General features: G+C 34.4%; 1 protein-coding gene across 1 annotated transcript in view; it reads right to left on the minus strand.

Moving 5' to 3' along the window:
• TAOK1 (TAO kinase 1) overlaps positions 1 to 22,993 on the minus strand; it is a 96,897-nt gene that overhangs the window by 13,735 nt on the left and 60,169 nt on the right. The window contains exons 9-19 of the mRNA XM_043479194.1: positions 20,191 to 20,284; positions 17,012 to 17,093; positions 14,601 to 14,768; positions 12,312 to 12,515; positions 10,401 to 10,535; positions 7,436 to 7,672; positions 5,855 to 5,983; positions 5,562 to 5,765; positions 3,631 to 3,870; positions 1,454 to 1,666; positions 374 to 556 (exon numbers count right to left, since the gene is read on the minus strand). Of these exons, the coding sequence (XP_043335129.1) occupies positions 374 to 556; positions 1,454 to 1,666; positions 3,631 to 3,870; positions 5,562 to 5,765; positions 5,855 to 5,983; positions 7,436 to 7,672; positions 10,401 to 10,535; positions 12,312 to 12,515; positions 14,601 to 14,768; positions 17,012 to 17,093; positions 20,191 to 20,284 (1,889 nt within the window). The remainder of the gene's footprint in view (positions 1 to 373; positions 557 to 1,453; positions 1,667 to 3,630; positions 3,871 to 5,561; positions 5,766 to 5,854; positions 5,984 to 7,435; positions 7,673 to 10,400; positions 10,536 to 12,311; positions 12,516 to 14,600; positions 14,769 to 17,011; positions 17,094 to 20,190; positions 20,285 to 22,993) is intronic.

Here is a 22,993-nt window from a genome sequence, read left to right on the forward strand (position 1 = left end):
AGTTCTTTTTCTTCTAAGAAAAGAAGTTTTTTATCCAAGTTTTTCACCAACCTCTTTAGGTAGAGCTAGGTACACAAAAAAAGTGAGGAACACAGAGCCAGAGGTACTCACTCACAATTCAGCTGTCTTCACATAACCCCATATCCTTCCTCTAGTATTAACTACTTAATTATATTCCCCTGATGTTTAGAATTCATTAAGGTTCATTACTGAATCAATAATTTTAAAGAAAAACACTACAAAATTAGAATCAAGGAAACATGGTATGGTGAAAACAACCTAACGCCACCTCTCTCAATATGAAAATGTACTCATAAAATACTTCTGATGAAAGCAAATGTTAGCACAAATAACTTCCTTCTATCATCTATACCTTTTGTTCTAGGAGTGCCCTGCGGAGGGAGACCCTCTGCTCAAGTTCCCGAAGCTCTCGATCATGCTGTGCCTCCGCCTGCATCTTGATTTTGCTCTGATATGCATTTAACAGCTCCAGTTCCTGCTGTAGCTGCATCTTCAAAACCTGGCACTCTGCTTCCTGTGCTTCATCCAAACGCAGCTGAAAGAGAGGGAAAAAACAGATATATCCTACTGTGAACTAATTATTCAAGACCTATGGAAAGAAGGTGTGAGAAAAGGCAGACTACTCTTCTATGGGATAGACAATTGTTCTCTCTTGTATCTTGGAGTAAACATCTCTGAAAAAGGAAGGCACAGTAACCAATGATGATAACAAAAAGATAAAAGCTATCATACGCTATTTGAAGGATGTCTGAATAACCAAATTTTTCTTAAGAAAAATCTAGAATCTGATTAAATGATATAAGACACTGAATCTCTTTTCTGCAATGAAAATAATTATAGAACAGGGACCAGCAAACTACAGCTCCAGACCAAATCTGGACAGTTGACTGTTTTAATTAATTAATTTTATAGTCTCCTAATTAAGAGTGGTTTTTACATTTTATATGGCTATAATATAAGTACTCACATAATATCCTCAATTTTGTATCCTGGCCCACAAAAACTAAAATATTTACTATCTATCTGGCCCTTTAAAAAGAAGTTCACAAAACTTATATAGAAAATACTTTGTATTTGCCTCCATTAAAATGTCACCATTTAGATTTCTAATACAGTACTACTTTTTGCCCAATGCCTAACAAAGCTGTTGCTCTAATCTTGGTATACTCTTGGGATATGCGCTAAATACCTGAGAGGCACTGGCAAGGAGCCTATTTAGAATCTCATGTCTAAATGTATCAATGAGAATTCTATATAAATCATGCCTACTCCCAAACAATGCAGAGACAGGAAAAATACAGATAACCACTACTACTTCCCAGGCTGTAGGAGAGCTACCACTTCCTATCAGTGCTTTAATTACTGAGACTTCACTCAGGAGGTGGAAGGAAAGGGGCCCTGGATTTGCTCTGCCTAAGTAACACAAACTCACCGCCTGGGTGGAGAGCATCTCGTTAATGCTGTGGTCATACTGCTCCGCCAAGATGGCCAACTTCCGGGTCTGTTCCTCCTTGAGTCGCTTCAGGACCGCCTTGTGCTCACTCTTTGGTGTAGTCTCCAGCAGGTGATTTCTTAACGCTTTGTACTGTCTGGTTTGGATTTTACAGGTGTCCTGAAACTGCTTTTTTATTTGGAGTTCTTTAGACTGAGAAGGAAAAAAAAAGATATATATAATTTTTAACATATGGCATTTGGTAAACCTTATGCTTACATGAAACGAAAAGGCTACTAGGAGAAAGGGAGAGGGGAAAACAGAATGATTACATCATAACGTTGCAGGTACAGTATGTTTCTGCTTGGCTATTAGGTCAAACCCTTAGATTCTATGTATTACAAAAGCTCTAATTTAAAACATTAGAATATCATTTTTCATATGACTTCAAGTAGTACTCATTATGTTGGTAACAGTTACAAATAAATATTAAAATTAATTTTGATTACTGTGTATATTGGTGACAGAAAATTAAATTTCTTCTCATGCATTAAGAATAGTAGATACAAAAGATTTTTATTGGCCAGACAATATCTTATCAGATTTCTAAGGCAGAAAATAAGCATATTTATTGTTCCTTATCTGAGACACCTTGCTCCAATTTCTTTAATGACAATCTCAACTCTAATGACATAGTCTGTGAAAGACCCCACAAAAGTAGGCTATCAGTAACTGACTAACATTATTATAATTATCTTTCCCTTAAGAGGAATAAACTGTGGGGCAAGGGAGGGGATAGCCCTTCTTGAGGTGATGATAAAAACATGAACTACATAAACATTTTGAAGATAATTTGAGTTCAGAGACAAAGGGGTTTGGCTTTAGTTTTTGGTTAATCACAGGTTAGTTATTTCTATGAACTCAGGTTTGAACAAAATTTGAAAAGATGAGATATATTTCTATAAGGTATATTGTTCAAGCCTACAAGTGAGAATTTACTCATGTACTTCACTAAGGCAGAAGCTATAGTTGAAATATTGACTGGCTGATTCAGTGTGCAACAAATGCATATAAAACCAAAGTAACATACTTTTCAAGGAAGTAACTATTCATCCTCTCCACCACCTCTGCCAATAAATACCAAAATATCAAATACACATTTTCCATATTTTGTACCAACCAAGTCGAAAGGTCAAGAGATGCCGAGCTGCAAAGAGAAACTCTTAGTTCAGCTATGTTTAGTGGTGCCACTCTTAAATACTGTTCTTGATTAACAATATTGAAAGAATATTCAAGTTAGCCGGGAATGGGACAATGACATTTAGCCATTCTTTTCTACCTCTGTGTAACGGCCTCCAGTCTTTTAAAAGTTTTTATTTTTAAAATATTGTGTCAAGAAAACACTGTAATTATTCCACACCACTAGTCTAATGAGAGAGAGAGAGAAAAAAAAACTCCTTGAAAAATGTGCTTTTTCTTTAAGAAGAGTAATACTTGTACCAAGAATAAACTATACCCCTTAATGTTTGACTCAAGTGAAAGCAAGAGGAATGTTAAGTTACAACTGTTTCTACTCATCTAACATTGACAAATCATCATCTGGATGGCAGATGAAGAAACAGCAGAGCAGGCAACAGGTGTGAATCACCTATTCCACTGACATGGGTACCCCAGTCCTCCCCAAATCCCAGTTAAATTACGTAAGTGCTAAAACTGATGTCCCCCGTCTCCTTTAAATTCCTGGAGAAAGTTGGAAGATGCAACTATTAGGGAAACAAAAATGGGATAACTTGACGTTAAAATCAAGTCAGTTTTGTTCAAATTGAGTAAGTAGATACAGATACATAACTAAGAGGAAATGGTCATTTTCTTCCTTAGTCAAGTAACAACAATCTCCTTTATGGAAAATCTTGAGCTCATCTGTCATCAAAAGCAGACGTTCTATTCAAAGCCTGACTGTAATTGTGAAACATTGTTTTTTACCTCACTTTTTGTATAGCATCTGCAAAGATCACACTAGTGTTTACAAACTTTCAAACTGAAAAGGTAACAAGAAGAAGAAAAGAAAGATTAAACACCAAACAACTCTATGCCAAGCCCTACCGCTGCTACCTTTAAAATCATCATTCATTTCACAGACATGTTACTTAAATAACTTCAGCTTAGGCTAAAGGTACCTTCAGACTCTTAGGCTGTTGTCGAACCTCCATGACATGCTTTCGCCTTAGCTCTCGTTCTCTTCGCTTATTATATTCTAGCTGGTTAGTGAGCTCAGTTTGATGCTGCAATCTGATCAACTCACAGCGCATCTTCTGAATTGTGTTGAGGTGGCGGAACTCCAGTTCTTGCATGGATTCATGCTGTCGCAGTAGCATGGCATGCTCTAAGTCCTTCTGAGTCTGTCTTTTATTTAACTCCTAATCATAATACAAAAGACAAAGGTATATTTATCGCTGTACAATGCCAGGGGGAAAAAACCCTAAGAAACAGATTAACCAGGAAATAGATGTAATCTTCAGATTCAATAATGACTGCACAGTAAATATCAGATTTTATGACCTATACAGTAGTAAATGGGCAATTAGTAAAGACAAATTTCCTTATTCTATTCATTTACTATTCATTAATACTAGTTTATGCCATAAGCTTAAAACATATCAAATCTCAGTAGACTTAATGTCCTTCTTTCTTTCCTTCTTTCACTGTTTCCCAATTTTATATCTGAAGAGAACCCCAAAGCCATTTTTTTAATTTCTTCAGAGTGTCCTATCCAATTCTATTACATGCAGTATACCCAGTATAGTGTAATGGATAAGAACATGGACCTGGCTCTGCTACCTACAGTCACCAAGTCCTTGGGTTAGTTGTTTAAACCTGCTGTGCTTTAGTTTTATCACTTTTCAAAGAAATAACAGTGTAACTATTATACAGATTTAATGTAAGGATGAAATGAACTCATAAACGGAAAGTTCTCAGAATACCTAGCACATGATGCTCGATAAATGTTCTAATTCCTTTTTTTTTTTTTTTTCAGATTAAAAAGAACAAGTGTACAACATACACACAGGTCAAACCTGTTCCCTTTGCCCCTGCAAACCCTTTCTGCAAAGGACAATAGTTTGAAGAAAATGCTTCCCAACCTTCCCCATGCTACTGTGAAACAACTATTACAGAAAAACATATAGTTTAAAAACTGAGTAACAATATACAATACAGGCATGCAATGTGCTTTCTTCAGCTAACAATATAATGGACATATATCCAGATCTGATCAGTATATACACATCTTTTATTTAAGTTTCACCATAGGTTTCTGCTTTGAAATACTATAATTTTCCATTTTTTGCTTTATAAAAAAATTTTCAAAAAAAAAAAAATTTTTCATTAAATGTTGATGCATCATGCATCATATAATCATGTTATTATTTCTTTAGGATAGAGTTCTAGAAGTGGATTTGTAGGTAAAAGCATATGAGCTCCAAAAGGGTAGTATCAATTTATACTCTTACCAACATTGCACATTTCCCAATGCCCTTACTAGGATTCAATGTTTCCAGTCTGTTAAACTGTTCTTATTTAACTGATGCAACTACTTTAATTTTAATTTCTTTAATTATTAGTAAATTTGAACAATTATGCTATACTTGAAGTTTATTTTAAGCCACTCTTGGAAATAAGCTAATCTGTGCTCAGAGGTATCCCTGAAACTGAGAATATTTGTTTTCCCTGACACAAGAGTTTCTATGTTTGCTCAATTAAGTACATGATTATAAAAAAAGTATTAAATGTTAACACATAGGGGATGTAAAGACTGGAACAAAACAAAACCGGTGACTTCATAAAATTTTCATTCTAGGCAAGAAAAGAAACTTCTCCCCCAAAAGTGTGTGTGCATAGGAGAGAGAAGTACAGAGAAGAATATTTAAATAAGAAGGAGGATTTGGATATTAGGGGAGGCATTTCTGAGGAGAGACGTGAATGGGGGGAAGCAAGCCATGTAGATAATCTAGGAAAGAAGAATTCAGGCTGAGGGAGGCGCAAGTGCAAAGGCTCCGAGACTGAGAAGGAACTAACATATTTTCAGAAAAGATTCCAGTTTCAAACGCACCTCCCTGACAAGGTCCTGCTCTAAGTTATGACGCCCAAGTAACATTCTTCTCTTGAAGCGACGGCATTCCAACTCTAGATACTGCCTCTGACGCCGTAGAAGATTAGCCTCTTCTTCTGCTTGGAAATGCTGTATATTCTCCTTCTGCTTTGAAAGCCACTCCTGTTTTTCTTTTTTCGGGGTGCTCTGATTTTCATTCAGCTCCTGGCAACATAAAAAACAATTCAGTTCAAAATACATAAAAATCAACTGCATAAATATATCATGTGGTATCTGGTATTAAATAAAAGTACCTCCTTAAGCTGCTCTTTTCGAAGTTTATATTCTCTTTTCTGAGACTCCAAAAAGCTGTTCAGTTCTTTCTTCTGTTGGGCCTGAATATGTTGCTGAAATTTTTTCTCTTCATTGGCCATCACTTTAGCCTATGAGAAATTTAAAAAATGGATCAAATTAGTTAAGTAGACAGATTCAAAGCAACAGTTTAATATATACCACTTAGGATAAAATCTGTATAAGCATTACCAAAATAAGAACATCCAACAAATTACTAATAAGTATTACTTAGCATCTTATTTCAATTTCAGAGAACCAGTAAAATGGGACTCATCTTTAAAATGTTGACCTATTACAGAATTAAAAAGCTTTCACCTTTTAAAAAATGTAACAATATGCCCTCCAATAAAAAAATAAGCATTTATTAAAAATATAATAAAATCACGACCTTTTATCTAGATTGACTTGTATATTATACACTCTTCTTCAAAGTAAACCCTGACCTTTAACTTATATATTAAATAAAAATGTTAAATACATTGTGGATCATTTAGAAAATACAGAAAAACACAAAGGAAAAAAAACCTTGTATGATTTTAGCACTCAGAGAAAAACAATAAAAACATTTTGGTACACACCTTTCCTATTTTTTCTATGCATGCACACATTTTAAATAAAATCTGTAATCACATTGCACATCCTATGTCATGATCTCCTTTTCTAAATATGTTAGTATCTATCTCTTCCCAAGTTATTAAAAATACTTTCTAATGCCCAACAGGATTCTAAATATCTATACATTCTTTAATCAAATCAATTCAAAATTAAATAATTATTTACTCAATAAATTATTTTGCCAATTCTCTACTATTATGAGAGTGGGTCTTTTAATTTGGGGGGGCAGGGAAGGTGAACAGGGTAACTATAATAAATAATGCCTCAATGTGGACTAGCTAGATATATTTCTAGATATTGTGTTAATTTACTGAGAAGCTTACATTTTACTTGACAAATGTTGACTATCAAAATAAAATTTAAGTGATGGGACATCAAAAACATCAGTTTTCCCATAATAAGAATCCTAAAAAACATATACTTAAATCATATAGTAGAATGACACATTTGTAAATAAACAAAATGGGCCAAATCTTAATTTGAATCTCTCTTAACTTATTATCTCTAACATATTGTTATATTACAGTAATCTTTAATTATTCTGATATTAAAATGCAACTATAAATTGAAGGAAGGTTTCCAAAAAACACACAAAGAGAATTACAAATGATTTTTTGAGACCTAAATCACCTATTGATAGATGATTAAGAAATTCCTCATACTATCAGAGTACCTAGGGCCTAGAATGGTTGCATGATTTACCCACTGTGATACAATAAAACTACGAGCATTAAGAAATAATCCCACGTCTACTGGTCCCCAGACTTAGTACCTGATACTATACATGTTATATAAATGCTTCTCTCTATTCCCAATTGAACTGGCTTGGTTCTAGAGAAAATATCCTAACATCAAAATGCCAGCTTGGTTAACTCTGAGATGCTTATGATCTGCAGTACATAAATTAATAATAGTGAACCAGCCACCTCTTTTTCCATAGCAGCCTGATGTTTCTTGATAAGTTTCTCCATTTCTGCAGCAAAATTGTTACGCTGAGTTTCAAGATCTTTGTCTAATCTGAGGCGATGTTCATCCATCTCAGCCTTTAACTTATTTTCCAGAGTCATCAGCTGCTTTTGATGTTGCCGCCTCATTCTCTTATAGCCAGACATTTGTTCTCTAAGCTCAGAGTCCTGCTCATGTTCCTGCATTTGCCTTGTAACCTAGACACACAAACAATAGAGAGAAAACAATAAAATAAAGCAAAACATCTTTTCTTTCAGAAGCATTTTAGACCACTCTATTATTTATCCAAGTAGACAATTACTGTAAGAGATTCCAATGAGCAGTTTCCAATTAAAATTCCAGGCGATCTTTTAAAGAAATAGACAAGCTGGTTCTAAAGTTTATATAGAAATGTAAAGGTGTTACAAGAAGCAAAACATTCTTGAGGGAAAAAAAGTTGGAAGACACACATTTCAGTAATCAAAATGGTGTGGTACTGGTGGAAGGATAGGCTGAACAGATCAAAGGAACAGAATAAAATCTAGAAATAGATCATATATATTTAGTCAACTGATTTTTCTACCAAAAAAGTCAAGTTAGGTCAAAGAGGAAATAAATATATTATCAAATTATAACTGGTTCTCTGTATACAAAACAAAAACAAAAACTTGACTTCTATATCACTCTGTATCAAAATTAATTTGAAAAGAATCATTTGACATAAACACAAAATCCAGAATCATAAAGTAGAAGAAATCACAGAATATCTTCATGACTGTAGGGCAGACAAGTATTTCCTGGGCAGGACACAAAAAGCACTGACAATAAAGAAAAAAATGTGTAAACTGATTTTTTTAGTTGAGGTGAAATTCACATAATATAAAATAAATTATTTTAAAGTGAACAACACTAGCATTTAGTATGTATATGTATTTTCTTAGTTGATGGTTAGCATAATGTGTACCACTAAAACTACTTCAAATTGAATACCTAAGATCTATGTATTTTATTGTATGAAAAAAACCCAAGGCAGAGCAGTCAGACTGAGTTTTAGTACATGGTACTTTTATTGAAAAATATAGCTATGCATATCTTTGTACACAAATTTACCTCCTGTATGAATGTTTTATCTGAAATAAATAGACTTAACAGGTTTAGGGATATGGATCTTGAGTTTTCAAAATCCATAACTTAAGAGAATTCCTCAGGAATTCCCTAGTGGTCCCGTGGTTGGGACTCTGTGCTTGCAATGCTGAGGGTCTGGGTTCAATCCCTGGTCTTGTAAGCTGAGTGGCATGACCAAAAAAAAAAATTTGAGGGAGCCAAATTAATTTGAGGGAGCCAAAATTTGAGACAGAAGGCTTGTTTGGGAAACTTTAATATGTGCCCAGTCACAAAAATGTTTTCCCAACAAGCTGGCCTTGTCCAGGTATTTGTTAAAATGGTCATGAAAAAACTAAGCAATCTTTTCTACTTGCTCTGTTCAAAGAATTATTTATATGTTGAACAGTGGGAATGACTTGACTTATCACAGGGGATGGTGTTTATCTTTTTGTTTTTTAATTTATTTTTATTTTTGGCTGGGCTGGGCTTCTCTAGTTCCTGACTGCAGGCTTTCTCTACTTGTGGCAAGTGGGGGCTACTCTCTAGTTGTGGAGCTCAGGTTTCTCACGGTGATGGCTTCTGCTGTTGTGGAGCATGAGCTCTAGGTGCTTGGGCTTCAGTAGTTGCAGCACATGGGTTTAGTTGCTCCTTGGCCTGTGGGATCTTCCAAGACCAGGGACTGAACCCATGTTCCCTGTGCTGGCGGGTGGATTCTTAACCACTGGACCACCAGGGAAGTCCAAGGGATGGTGTTCTTGACCCCAGATGTCATTCAGATTCATGGGACACAGCATGAGATTTATAAGATCTGTTATGTAGCTGATAATTCAGACAATTTCCATATATTTTTTTCTGTCATATTTACTAATAACCTATTTCCCTTTGGTATCTTAACATCTTTCTATCCCTACCTTTATCATGTTTTGGTCCTACATATCTGACTGATCAGGGTTATAAGTACCCCAATATAACAACATCCTTGTAATGAACAAATAATCCATTTTCATTATTTGGGAAATCAGAAGAACTATATTTTAAGTATACCAAATTGGATTACTTGCTATTTCCCAAACATTTCCCCTCATTTTTGTTAGCCTGTCAATTCTTAGGTGGAAACCTCATTTTTTCTTCCCCCCGTGCCTAAAACCAACTAATTATTAAAGGCTCAAATGATTTATAAATACTCACCCTAAATCAAAGATAATCTGAATTCCTATTTAGTACCTGTTAGCCCTCTGGGTTGGAGAAGGCAATGGCACCCCACTCCAGTACTCTTGCCTGGAAAATTCCACGGATGGAGAAGCCTGGTAGGCTGCAGTCCACGGGGTCGCTAAGAGTCGGACACGACTGAGCAACTTCACTTTCACACACTGGAGAAGGAAATGGCAACCCACTCCAGTGTTCTTGCCTGGAGAATCCCAGGGATGGGGGAGCCTGGTGGGCTGCCATCTATGGGATCACATGGACACGACTGAAGTGACTTAGCAGCAGCCCTCTGGGTTGGGAAGATCCCCTGGAGAAGCGGATGGCTACCCACTTCTTTCCTGGAGAATTTCATGGACAGAGGAGCCCGGTAGGCTATCGTCCATAGATTGAAAGAGTTGGACACAACTGAGCGACTATCACTTTAAGCCCTCTTAAGCATTTAATATATTCTAATATATTAGTTATTTGTATACACATATCTCAGAGTGCTTTCTAGAAGTTCTTTCTCATAACAGGTAGTTAAATGTTGAATAAATGTTTGTAATACAAAATACAAAAAAAGTATAAAATTATACTTGAATATAGATGCCAAGGTCTAACATGAAAAATGTATTTTTAATTTGGGGTAGTACATACCAGTGATGCCGTCCGTATAGTAGCAAAGTGTTCTCGATTACGGTAGTGTGATTTATGACGAGATACTTGGGGTGGAGATTGTGGATCCGATGCCCTTGTTCTAGGATCTCCTTCTTCTCTGTAATTTTCTTCCTCCTAGGTAAAGAAACAAACATTATTATCTGTTGTGAACAAACACAGTTCAGGTGAACTTTCAAGAAAATTAAATTTTAAAGACAAATGGATCAATAAATCTCAAAGACATAATTCTAAAAAGCAAAAACAAAAAATGGGAATGCTGACATTTTATTTTCAACATAATTTGAATCAGGAGACATTATTTCCTCAATGGATGAAACAGTATACAGAATCAGGATAATGAAACATTATGGCTAGATTTATATAATATTCATTAAGCACAAAATTACAAAGCCTTAATGTAACTTAAAAACAAAGATAATAAAACATGCAGCCAGTATTTTAAATAGCAGTAGTAAAATTAATTACTCTAGGGCTCTTGGGTTTAAGAAGTAATAATATAGTTTAAAAAAACTTTATAATACTCTTGCCACTGGTCCAAAATAAGTAAACAAAAAATAATTGTAAAAATTTTAAGAATCAATGTCTTTCTTGATACATATATATTACTTCAATTACTGAAAAGGAAGTCAATTAGCAACCAACTAGTTACAGGAAGGCAATGGCAACCCACTCCAGTACTCTTGCCTGGAAAATCCCATGGACAGAGGAGCCTGGTAGGCTGCAGTCCATGGGGTCGAGAAGAGTCAGACACGACTGAGTGAATTCACTTTCACTTTTCACTTTCACGCATTAGAAAAGGAAACGGCAACCCACTCCAGTGTTCTTGCCTGGAGAATCCCAGGGACGGAGGAGACTGGTAGGCTGCTGTCTATGGGGTCGCACAGAGTCGGACACGACTGAAGCGACTTAGCACCAGCAGCAGCAGTTACAGGAGTAATCTTTCTTATGGCTGATCCTCTTGCCTAAGAATATAAACTCTCCATTTCATCCTCTACTCAGCCCCTGGTAGCCTCTAATCCATCTTCTATCTCTATGAATTTGCCTATTCTAGGTATTTCTTATAAAAGGAATTATATAACATTTGTCCTTTTACATCTGACTTATATCACTTAGCATAATGTTTTCAAAATTCACTAATGTTGTATCATGTATCAGAATTTCCTTCCTTTGTATAACTGAATAATATTCACCATGTGTATACACCATGGTTTTGTTTACCCATTCTTTCCACCTTTCATCTGTTTGTGTCTAATAACTTTTTAGGTAACACTGCAAGCTGTGAAGTTAAAAAAGGAAACATTCCTATTAAGTGTTAAAAGGAGCTATCTGATCTTAAAATATTTTCAAGAACATTTAAAATTTTGCAGTCTAAAGTATAATGACTAATGTAGTAAATACCCATTATTTCCTAAACCCAGAATTTATTTTTTCCATAATTATACTCTAAGTTTTATTTTAAAGCTGTAGACATTATATGGATAATGAAAAGTGACCAAAAGCGCTTTTGGTCACCATCCATCCTAATCCTTTCTCCCATGCTTCAAAAATATTTTATTAATATTACAATGAATTTCATGAGTATATCTACTATTTTTAAAGTACTTCATTTTCCATCTAAGTGACTTAAAATAATACATTATATACAGTATTTCTTCTAAGATATTTTAAAAATATTCTTTCCATATTCTCAAGGTATTAGTTTTACAAATGCAGATATTACACTGGAAATTAACAAGCCTATTGCCATTTTCAAATAAGTTACCTAAAACTGTTCCCAACTTCTGAAACAGGAAAAAAAAAAAAAAATTAAACTCCTCTTAAACTAACCAGATGAAGAAAATTATTTACCAAAGCTGATTTTTTTTTTTTCACTGAAATCCAAATACTCACAGGTTTTAAGTGGATGACAGAACTATTAGACATCACTGTGTGGTCTCCCTCCATCATGTCTAGCTCACTCTTGTCATCTGAGGCATCTGGAAGACTGTTAACACTACTACTTTGGCTACTGGCACTGATGGACATACTGGGAATAGACTGATTACTTCCAACACTATTCACTGTTCCTGTCCGTCCAACACCATGATCTTGTTCCTAGGGAAGAAAAGAGCAATAGGTTCAAATATCTCCATCTCTCTTGATTTCTTGAATAGAAGCATCAAGCACACTGCTTGGCCAACAGTCTTTAGAAAGTCAGAGGTCTATCATGAGACATTCCCTTTATTTGGTGAAACCAGGGAAGTTAATCCGTAACAGAAAAATAAACAAATAAAAATGACCAACAAGTAAATAACAAAAACCTGACCAACTATGTGAAGTCAATTTATCAGTTTGGGGTTATTTCCAAAGTAAAGCATTTTCTCTAAATTGTCTGCCATTTTTTGAAATCCATTTTTACCACACATCTCATTGGGTATAGAGAGAGATCTTGCTCATTTCTCAATAATTCCCATGGTTAAAATAAGCCCCAACCATGAGAATTCCCTGGTGGTAAGGTTTAGGAGTCCAGCACTTTCACTGCCAAGGGAGGGCCTGGGTTCAACCTCTGGTCAGGGAACTAAAATCCCACAAGCCACAGGGCGTGGAAAAAAAATAAATCAGAAAAACAAGCACCAACTTAAAAAAAAAAAAAAATCCTAGAAACAACTCCTTTTAGTTATTTTTTGTTGAAGTCTTTTGTAAGTATATTTTTCTTACTTAAAAATTCTACCACCAAAGAATTCCTATTTTTCTTAAATTAAAAATTATGTATCATATATGCATATATACACACACACATATATATAAAATTACAAGAATGTTTTTCTGAAGTGACCAGGCAAGTGAAGGCATCTAGGTACCAACATTTTAGTAGTGTTACCATACCAAAATTCTCTAAGATATGGAGAATTTAATATAGACATATGGTATATACAGAGGAACTTTTCTTGTATCTCTAGCCTAACAGAGATACTGTTATATAGATTTAACTACATGAGAAATTTATTAATTTCAAAACTTTATTTCATGTATCTAAAATACCCCACAATAAAGTAACCGAAAGCAATTTTCAAAAGACTATCATGAGAACAAAAAAATGAAAAAACCCAAAACTGTCGGTTAAGAAAATCTTGCATTTTATAGCTCAGTAATTGTGCAGCACTATTAAAAAGTAACTAGCAGTTACTAGTTTTCAAATGTAAAATGATATTTCTCACTGGAAAACAGTAAAAAACAAACTAAAGGTCTGGAATTCTGACAGAAGCAAAGAAAAGTAAAAATACTTATAGTAAAAAAGCTTTATATGTATATTTCAACGTGAGAAAGTTCTATAACATATCCATTGCAAATTTGTATTCCCATTCTCCCTAAAAAGCAACATAGAAAGAACTTGACCTTGAGAGTGAGAGCTATCTGAATTTGAAACCACATGCTTCTACCTACAGTGAGTAAACCACTGAGCCTTGCTTTACACATAGCTTCAATACTTTGGCTACCTGATGAGAAGAGCTGACTCATTGGAAAAGACCCTGATGCTGGGAAAGACTGAAGGCAGGAGGAGAAGGGGACGACAGAGGATAAGATGGTTGGATGGCATCACTGACTCAATGGACATGAGTCTGAGCAAACTCTTGGAGATGGTGAAGGACAGGGAAGCCTGGTGTGCTGCAGACCATGGGGTTGCAGAGAGTAGGACACAACTGAGTGACTGAACTGAACTGAAAATAAGTATTTCAGAACTGTGTAGATGGAACGAAACTATGCAGAACTGAAAAGAAATGTCCTTGGTGATAGAGTAGAATGCTTAGTAACTTGCTAATGACTTGTCAGTGAGTACTGTCAACTTCCAGAGTCTATAATTTTATATATTTTCAAAAGCATGTCTCTCGCAATTGGGCCAACAAGGCAAAAAAGGGTTCAGTGGCTAAGATGTGAAAGGGACAAGATTAAACAAAGTTGAATTTGTTTATTTAATAAAAGACGTTGCTGAGCTTTACTATATATGCCAAAGTGCACAACAAAGGGACTGAATTTAAAGAACACAAAAACCGTTTTTCCCACATGGGATTTTACTGGACCAGTGTTAAGAAAACACAACCTGGGAACCACTGATATAGGAGATTCATGATGTAAAAGATGAGCTCCACAAGAAAAGAAGCTGATGAAGAGAGCTCAGGATTTGATTCATTTCTAAATTACCTCTTCTTCTTCCTGTGCTTCTACTGCTGGTCCATTATGTGCCTCCTGGAACAGGAGTTTCTTCATCTTTCGATACTGCAGATTGTCCAGCTCTCTTACTGCATCTTTTGTCCTCTGAATAAGATCTATTAACACTGTTTCAGGGCGCTCCCGAAGAACAAACATGTGCTGGATAAATGAATGTAAAAGTCGAGTTGAAACCTATATACTTTTCCATTAATACAAATGTATACCTCTCTTAGCTGCAGAAGGAAATGGTAACCCATTCCAGTATTCTTGCCTGGAAAATTCCATAGACAGAAGAGCCCAATGGGCTATATATAGTCCATGGGGTTGCGAAGAGTCGGACACAACTGAGCATGCACATATGCCCCCTTTCTTAGACTCTAGAGTTACTATCCTAAATTATCATCATAGATAATGCATATAATCTATAGCTATTCTATTTCTGACTTCTTATACTTACAAAATCATTATTTATATATATTTACTCTGTGCCTACATTTTATACAAACTTTGGTCAACTAAAAATGTAGAGTTGAAATGATAAAAGGGTTTAATTAAATACTAAGAAGTAAGCCCAATTATAGCCCTAAACAAATGCTAAAAAAAGGTTTACATATTCTTAGAACTTCTGATTTCACAGAAAAGGCATGTCAGTTCTGAGTTTTATTAGGTTTCAAAAGAAATGCATTTACTGATGGTGAATTATGTAATATAACCTGGATATTGTGGGTTCCTTTATGTGCTGCATAAATAATACTCTTCATAAAACACTAGTAGTTGATTAAAAGGCATTATATTATTAGTGATTTTTACTAACATTAAATAAAACTTAACCTTATCAAATAAGGAAAATGTAGAAAGAATAATTCCACCTTTAGAGTATCACTGCTACATTTTGATACATTTCTTTTCAGAAATTTTCTATATACAGATTTTTTTTTATAGATAGTAAATATATAGATGGCAGAAAGACACTTTCTGCCCTTGACTTCATGAGATGCCCCTGAACTTCTGTAACACTTACCTTTGTTGTTAGCCAAACTGACTTCTTCTCTATGTAAAGAGTTCTAACTATACCATATTTGGTTCTGCTTCACTATCATAAGACTGTTATTTCAAATTCGTAAACATAATGCCTACAGAATATTTCATCAAAGGTTTATGCCAAAGTTCCATTACCCTAATTCTGGACAATTATTTCCAACTTTTAATTCAGAGATAAATAGCTTCATAGAATTCTTTAAAATTTTTAAAAATTCATTAGAATTTTTTTCTATTTTTTTTCTTTATGATGAATCATGAAATAAATGTCAGGCCAAAGGGAAAGAAATACTTGCTAGATATTTCCTATCATTTCCAATAAGGCTGTGCCAATATATGCTATCAACTAGGTAAATGAACACTATATTCAGACTTGGAACCTAATCACCAAATACCAAATACCTGGGCTTGGTAGGTTGGGTTATACCCAAAGAGCTACTTTCACCTATATTGGGCAAGCATGAGAAACAAGTCACATTCTTCCTTTTTCCTGAGCCTTAGCTTGGTATGTATCACTATTTATCAATACAATATTCCATATTCTTACCCCAACATCATATCTTATATTTCTAAGTCTGCCAGTTTTCTACATACAGATCTTGCTTATTTTTCACTAATGTAATTCCCAACTATACCAAACCTTTTGTTGCTATTGTGAGTACCAGTTTAGTCAGGTTTTCATTTCTTAGCATATGAGTGAGCTTATTGCCTAAAATTCCTCAAGCACTACTGAATATATAAGATCCTTTGAATTTCTTTGTATCTTTAACTGAGGTGCATTGATGAAAATAAATTTAATCCATTTGAAACTGTAAAACATTCATGCAAAAATAGGCTACTTAAATTTTATAGTGAAAAACCAATAAGACTTCTTAGGGTCACAAAGAAAATCAAATCCCATTTTACCACTGCTTTATCTAGATGTTTTAAGAACTATATTAAGCTCAACACACTATTACTGCTATTGATACAATGGTCAACTGCCAAGTGAAATAATAAATTTTTGAGAACAGGAAGAGTATAAATCTCATATTTAAACGAGGCAATGAAACTTTGTGAAATCTGAAGGGTTCACATGATTTAAAAAATCTTTTCATTGCCAAGTTAGAAAAATTTATTTTCAAAACAGAAACAAAAATATGATATCCATTTTAACAATTTCTTTTAAAATCTCTTTTCTCTAACAATATTTATGTAAATACATCACATATCATTTCTATTTCCTTCATATTACTTTAATAGAATACACAATTAGTATTTTAGTTAAAAACCAGTAGCACATACCTAATACTGATTCCAAATCAAAGAAAAATAATACATTAAAAAAATTTCTTAGGGGTAGAAAACAGTATAATTGAACTGACCTTTAAAAGTTCCTCTGATGTAGGGCGATCTTGAGGGATTTTCTGGAGGCAAGAATCTACAAAGTTGCGAAAATAATCAGACCTATTGTAAAGGAAAGTATCAAGTGAACACATTGCTATTTCCTTTAAAAACACATCAGCAAAACAAAGCATGTGCCTACTGGTGGGAGGTGGGGATGTAAATGAAACAATAAAAAAAAAAAAGCAGATATAGATATATTTCATATATGTCTATGAAAAGTTATCTAAAGCAATCAATGAGTCTTCGCCATTTTCCAAAGATAAATTTGCACAGATTAAATTTCTGCTCCCGCAATTAAAATATCACAACACATTCTATATTGAGGGAAAGTTAGAAAAGCCAATATTTTCTTTTTTGCATTCAAATCTGGGATAACTTTCTTATTATTTTTGTCCCTATAAGCCACCTCTCTCTCTTCTTTCTCACATCTTCTGCACAGTATGATTTACAGTATTACTCCATCTAATTTGGAAGAAGCACTCCATACAGCTAAGTATTTGGTATCCTGAGCAAATGGATATAGCTTTCATTAAATCCAGAAAATCAGCTGAGATTTCTTTTTGAAACATTTAAAACACTGGAAGTCTGTAACCCATTATTATTGTATAATGTTACTGATGAGAATTCAAAGAGTATTAAGTAATTACTACTCCATCGGTGTTTGTCTTCAATATCTAAGTAAGATTTTAAGTTCCTTATAGGCAAAAAAGAAATTCTCTTTAGAATCCCTGAAGTATCAAACACAGTGCGTAGACAATCTGTTCAATTTATTTTCAAAAGATTCCTTTTACGTGTATTTACTTAAGTACTAAGACCTATGAATGTGTTAGTTAAGCCTTATCATTGGTCTATTATTTACTATTAAATTATTTAATAAATTATTTATTAAATTTCTTCAATAATTATTTAATTATTAAAATAAAGTATCAGCAACTAATGCATCTATCTAGAACTTTACAATATTTAATTTTTTTTTCATTTATTTTTATTAGTTGGAGGCTAATTACTTTATTGTAGTGGTTTTTGTCATACATTGACATGAATCAGCCATGGAGTTACATGTATTCCCCATCCCGATCCCTCCTCCCACCTCCCTCTCCACCGGATTCCTCTGGGTCTTCCCAGTGCACCAGGCCCAAGCACTTGTCTCATGCATCCAGCATGAGCTGGTGATCTGTTTCAACCTAGATAATATACATGTTTTGATGCTGTTCTCTCGAAACATCCCACCCTTGCCTTCTCCCACAGAGTCCAAGAGTCTGTTCTGTACATCTGTGTCTCTTTTTCTGTTTTGCATATAGGGTTATTGTTACCATCTTTCTAAATTCCATATACATGCGTTAGTATACTGTATTGGTCTTTATCTTTCTGGCTTACTTCACTCTGTATAATGGGCTCCAGTTTCATCCATCTCATTAGAACTGATTCAAATGAATTCTTTTTAATGGCTGAGTAATATTCCATGGTGTATATGTACCACAGCTTCCTTATCCATTCGTCTGCTGATGGGCATCTAGGTTGCTTCCATGTCCTGGCTATTATAAACAGTGCTGTGATGAACATTGGGGTGCACGTGTCTCTTTCAGATCTGGTTTCCTCAGTGTGTATGCCCAGAAGTGGTATTGTTGGGTCATATGGCAGTTCTATTTCCAGTTTTTTAAGAAATCTCCACACTGTTTTCCATAGTGGCTGTACTAGTTTGCATTCCCACCAACAGTGTAAGAGGGTTCCCTTTTCTCCACACCCTCTCCAGCATTTATTGCTTGTAGACTTTTGGATAGCAGCCATCCTGACTGGCGTGTAATGGTACCTCATTGTGGTTTTGATTTGCATTTCTCTGATAATGAGTGATGTTGAGCATCTTTTCATGTGTTTGTTAGCCATCTGTATGTCTTCTTTGGAGAAATGTCTGTTTAGTTCTTTGGCCCATTTTTTGATTGGGTCATTTATTTTTCTGGAATTGAGCTGCAGGAGTTGCTTGTATATTTTTGAGATTAATCCTTTGTCTGTTGCTTCATTTGCTATTATTTTCTCCCATTCTGAAGGCTGTCTTTTCACCTTGCTTATAGTTTCCTTCGCTGAGCAAAAAGCTTTTAAGTTTAATTAGGTCCCATTTGTTTATTTTTGCTTTTATTTCCAATATTCTGGGAGGTGGGTCATAGAGGATCTTGCTGTGATTTATGTCAGAGAGTGTTTTGCCTATGTTCTCCTCTAGGAGTTTTATAGTTTCTGGTCTTACATTTAGATCTTTAATCCATTTTGAGTTTATTTTTGTGTATGGTGTTAGAAAGTGATCTAGTTTCATTCTTTTACAAGTGGTTGACCAGTTTTCCTAGCACCACTTGTTAAAGAGGCTGTCTTTTTTCCATTGTATATTCTTGCCTCCTTTGTCGAAGATAAGGTGTCCATAGGTCCGTGGATTTATCTCTGGGCTTTCTATTCTGTTCCATTGATCTATATTTCTGTCTTTGTGCCAGTACCATACCGTCTTGATGACTGTGGCTGTTTATTTCCTTAGAATTTTTCAAATGTTTGATACCCATGAGGAATTAATTTCCCACTAAAATTTTCTATCACTGACGAAAATCCTTGTTTTTTAAAACTGTCAATCAGGTCTCTATAAGCTTTTTACATGAATGAACTTAATTTTTCAAATCAAGAAAGCAACAGGAGAGAAAAACATTAAGCAATTTGAATAATAAATGTCATAATGACAATTAAAATGATTCCAAAGTTATAAATTTATCTGGTAATTCTGATAAATCAAACCATATGCTATATAAATTATAAACCATTCCCCAATTGAACATCACTACACGTTGTGGCAATCTATATTTCAGTTGTAAAATACTATGTTTAAATCATGCTATTTATTATATAATCAGAGTTATATGTGTTTCCGAAGTTCAAAAAACTAAATATTTTTTTGTAAAAAGCAAATACTTTTTGCTTCTATGTGGTATCATCTGTCCTTTATTTCTGAACTGAGTCATATATCTGCTAAGAAAAGCACACATAATAAAGGATAAACATGATAGAACCTATTTTAATACTTTTTCAGTAATACATTTTACCTAGCTGAAATGAAATCACTTTGATAACATTATGAAAAAACATTTATACAATGTTGAGTAATATATCTCTTAGCAATACTCACCATTCGTTAGACTGTAGTGTAGGGGATTCATTTTGGGCTATGTGATATAAGGCACTCATTGCATTCATATTAAATAAAGGAGGTTTCCTTTCCGCTGTAAAAGAAAGAAAACTTTCCTGGTAAAATATATGCCTGTTAAACAGGGACACACAAGTACTGTTTTTTGTTTTTTTTTTTAAATAATTTTAAACTTCAAGTAGAGCTCAAAGAACTTTTTCAAGTCAATCCATGTGCAGTAAATTGCTGGCTGGATGCTCCACCATTCCTAAATATTTTAGTGTTTATTTTCTGAAACATATTCTCATATTCTACTAAAGAAAGTAACATATCCACTAAATTAGATCATTAACACTGATACATGACTATCATCTAATCCTCAAACCCCATTCAAGTTTCAATCAAGTATTCCAATAATGTCCTCAGTAGCATAAGTGTCCTTTAGTCATTTGTATCCTTCAAGGGAACTACTTTATCTAAGTTGTTAAATTTATTAACATAAAGTTGTTCACAGTATTTCCTTATGATTCTTTTAATACCTGTAAAATCTGTAGTGATGTCATATCTTATTTCTGATACGGCTTTGTGTCTTCTCTCTTCTTTTCCTGATCAGTTGAACTAGAGGTTTATCAATTGTATTAATTTTCTCAAAGTAGTAGTTTTCAGTTTCACTGATCTCTACTGCTCCTCTGCTTCTATTTAACTGATTTCTGCTTTGATATTTTTATTCTTTGTTATGCTTATTTTGGGTTGAATTTCCCTTTCTTTATCCAGACTCAAGGTGACAGCTGAAGTCACTACCTTGATTATTTTGAAGTATAGAAGACTCTTCAATATCCCTCAATTTTGGTTGGTTCTAATGATTAAATTTGGGTCATACAACTTTGATAGAAATATTACAGAAGTAAATATTTTTCAAATTTATTCTATGAAATGATATATGATTTCGAATGGTTCCATTACTGATAGTATTCACTTTGATCACTTAAGTTAATCAAAAATGATGTTGAATTTTGTCTAAAGCTTTTTCTGCATCTATTGAGATCACTGTATGATTTTTATCCTTCATTTTGTTAATGTGATGTCTCATACCGATTGATTTGTGGATTTTGAACCATCCTTGATCCTTGGAATAAATCCCACTTGATCATGGTGTATGATCCTTTTACTGTATCACTGCACCTAGTTAGCTAATATTTTGTTGACGATTTGTGCATCTATGCTACTATTATTGTGTGGCTGTTGATTTCTCCCTTTAGGTTTGTTTATATTGTTTTATACATTTAGGTGATCCTATGATGGGTACATAAATATTTACAAATGTTATATCCCCTGCTGAACTGACCTCTTTGTCATTATGTAATATTATTGTCTCTTATTGCAGCCTTTTTTTTAATTAAAAATTTTTTTATCCAGCTTTATTGAGATATAATTAATATATAACATTGTGTAAGTTTAAGGAGTACAATGCATTGATTACATAATTTATATATGGCAAAACAATTCCCACCATAGCATTAGCTAACACCTCCATCCCATCACACAATTCTTATTTCTTTTTTGGTGATGAGAACATTTAAGGACCAGTCTCTTGCAACTTTCAAGTATATAACGTGGTGCTGTGATGAGGTTCACACTCAGGTAACTGACATCTTAAGATTTGACAAGGATTCCCTGGCTGTCTAGTGCTTAATACTTGGTGCTTTCATAGCTGTGGGATGAAGTTTAGGGAACTAAGATCCTACAGTCTTTGAGAGCCTGAAGCCCACCAAGTTTCTCTGTCCATGGAATTTTCCAGACAAGAATACTGGAGTGGGTTGCCATTTCCTCCTCCACAGTCTCTGTTTTAAAGTCTACTTTGTCTGATAGTCTTTGTTTTTAAAGGCTATTTTGTCTGATATTTTTAAAATCTATTTTGTTTGAGGCTTTTGAACTATGGTGTTGGAGAAGACTCTTGAGAGTCTCTTGGACTGCATGGAAATCAAACCAGTCAATCCTAAAGGAAATCAACCCTGAATATTCATTGGAAGGACTGATGCTGAAGCTGAAGCTCCAATACTTTGGCCACCTGATGCGAAGAGCCAACTCATTAGGAAAAACCCACATACTGGGAAAGATTGAAGGCAGGAGGAGAAGCAGACAACAGAGGACAAGAGAGTTGGATGGCATCCCTGACTCAATGAACAATAAGTCTGGGCAAGCTCCGAGAGATGGTAAAGGACAGTGAAGCCTGGCGAGCTGGAGTCTATGGGGTTGCAAAGAACTGGACACAGCTAAGAGACTGAACAAGAAACCCAGTATTCTTTTGGTTTCTATTTACATGGAATATCTTCTTCCATTTCTCACTTTCAGTCTCCATGTGTCCCTCACATCTGGAGTGAGTCTCATGTAGGCAATATATAGATGGGTTTTGTATTTTCATCCATTCAGTCGTTTCATTTCTTTTGTTTGGAGAATTTAGTCCACTTATAATTAATTACTGATAAGCATATATACCCATTACCATTTTGTTAACTGGTTTCTGGCTGTTTCATAATTCCTTTGTTCCTTTCTTTTTTTCTTGCTCTCCTCCCTTTGTGATCTTTAGTGTTATGTTTGGACTCCTTTCTCTGTATCTTTCACGTCACAGTTTGCATCTTTCTATCTTGTGTATCCAGTAACAAATTACTGTAGTTAATAGTTCTTTTGATTTATTTTCCTTCTAATCCTTTTAAAATTCTGAAATTTTATACCCTCAATATATACTTTTATAACCAGAAAAAGTGGTAGATTTATTTTTATAAACACCATTGTATAATCATGCCTC

This window comes from Cervus canadensis, chromosome 1 (genome assembly GCF_019320065.1).
Source record: "Cervus canadensis isolate Bull #8, Minnesota chromosome 1, ASM1932006v1, whole genome shotgun sequence".
Classification (NCBI taxonomy): domain Eukaryota; kingdom Metazoa; phylum Chordata; class Mammalia; order Artiodactyla; family Cervidae; genus Cervus; species Cervus canadensis.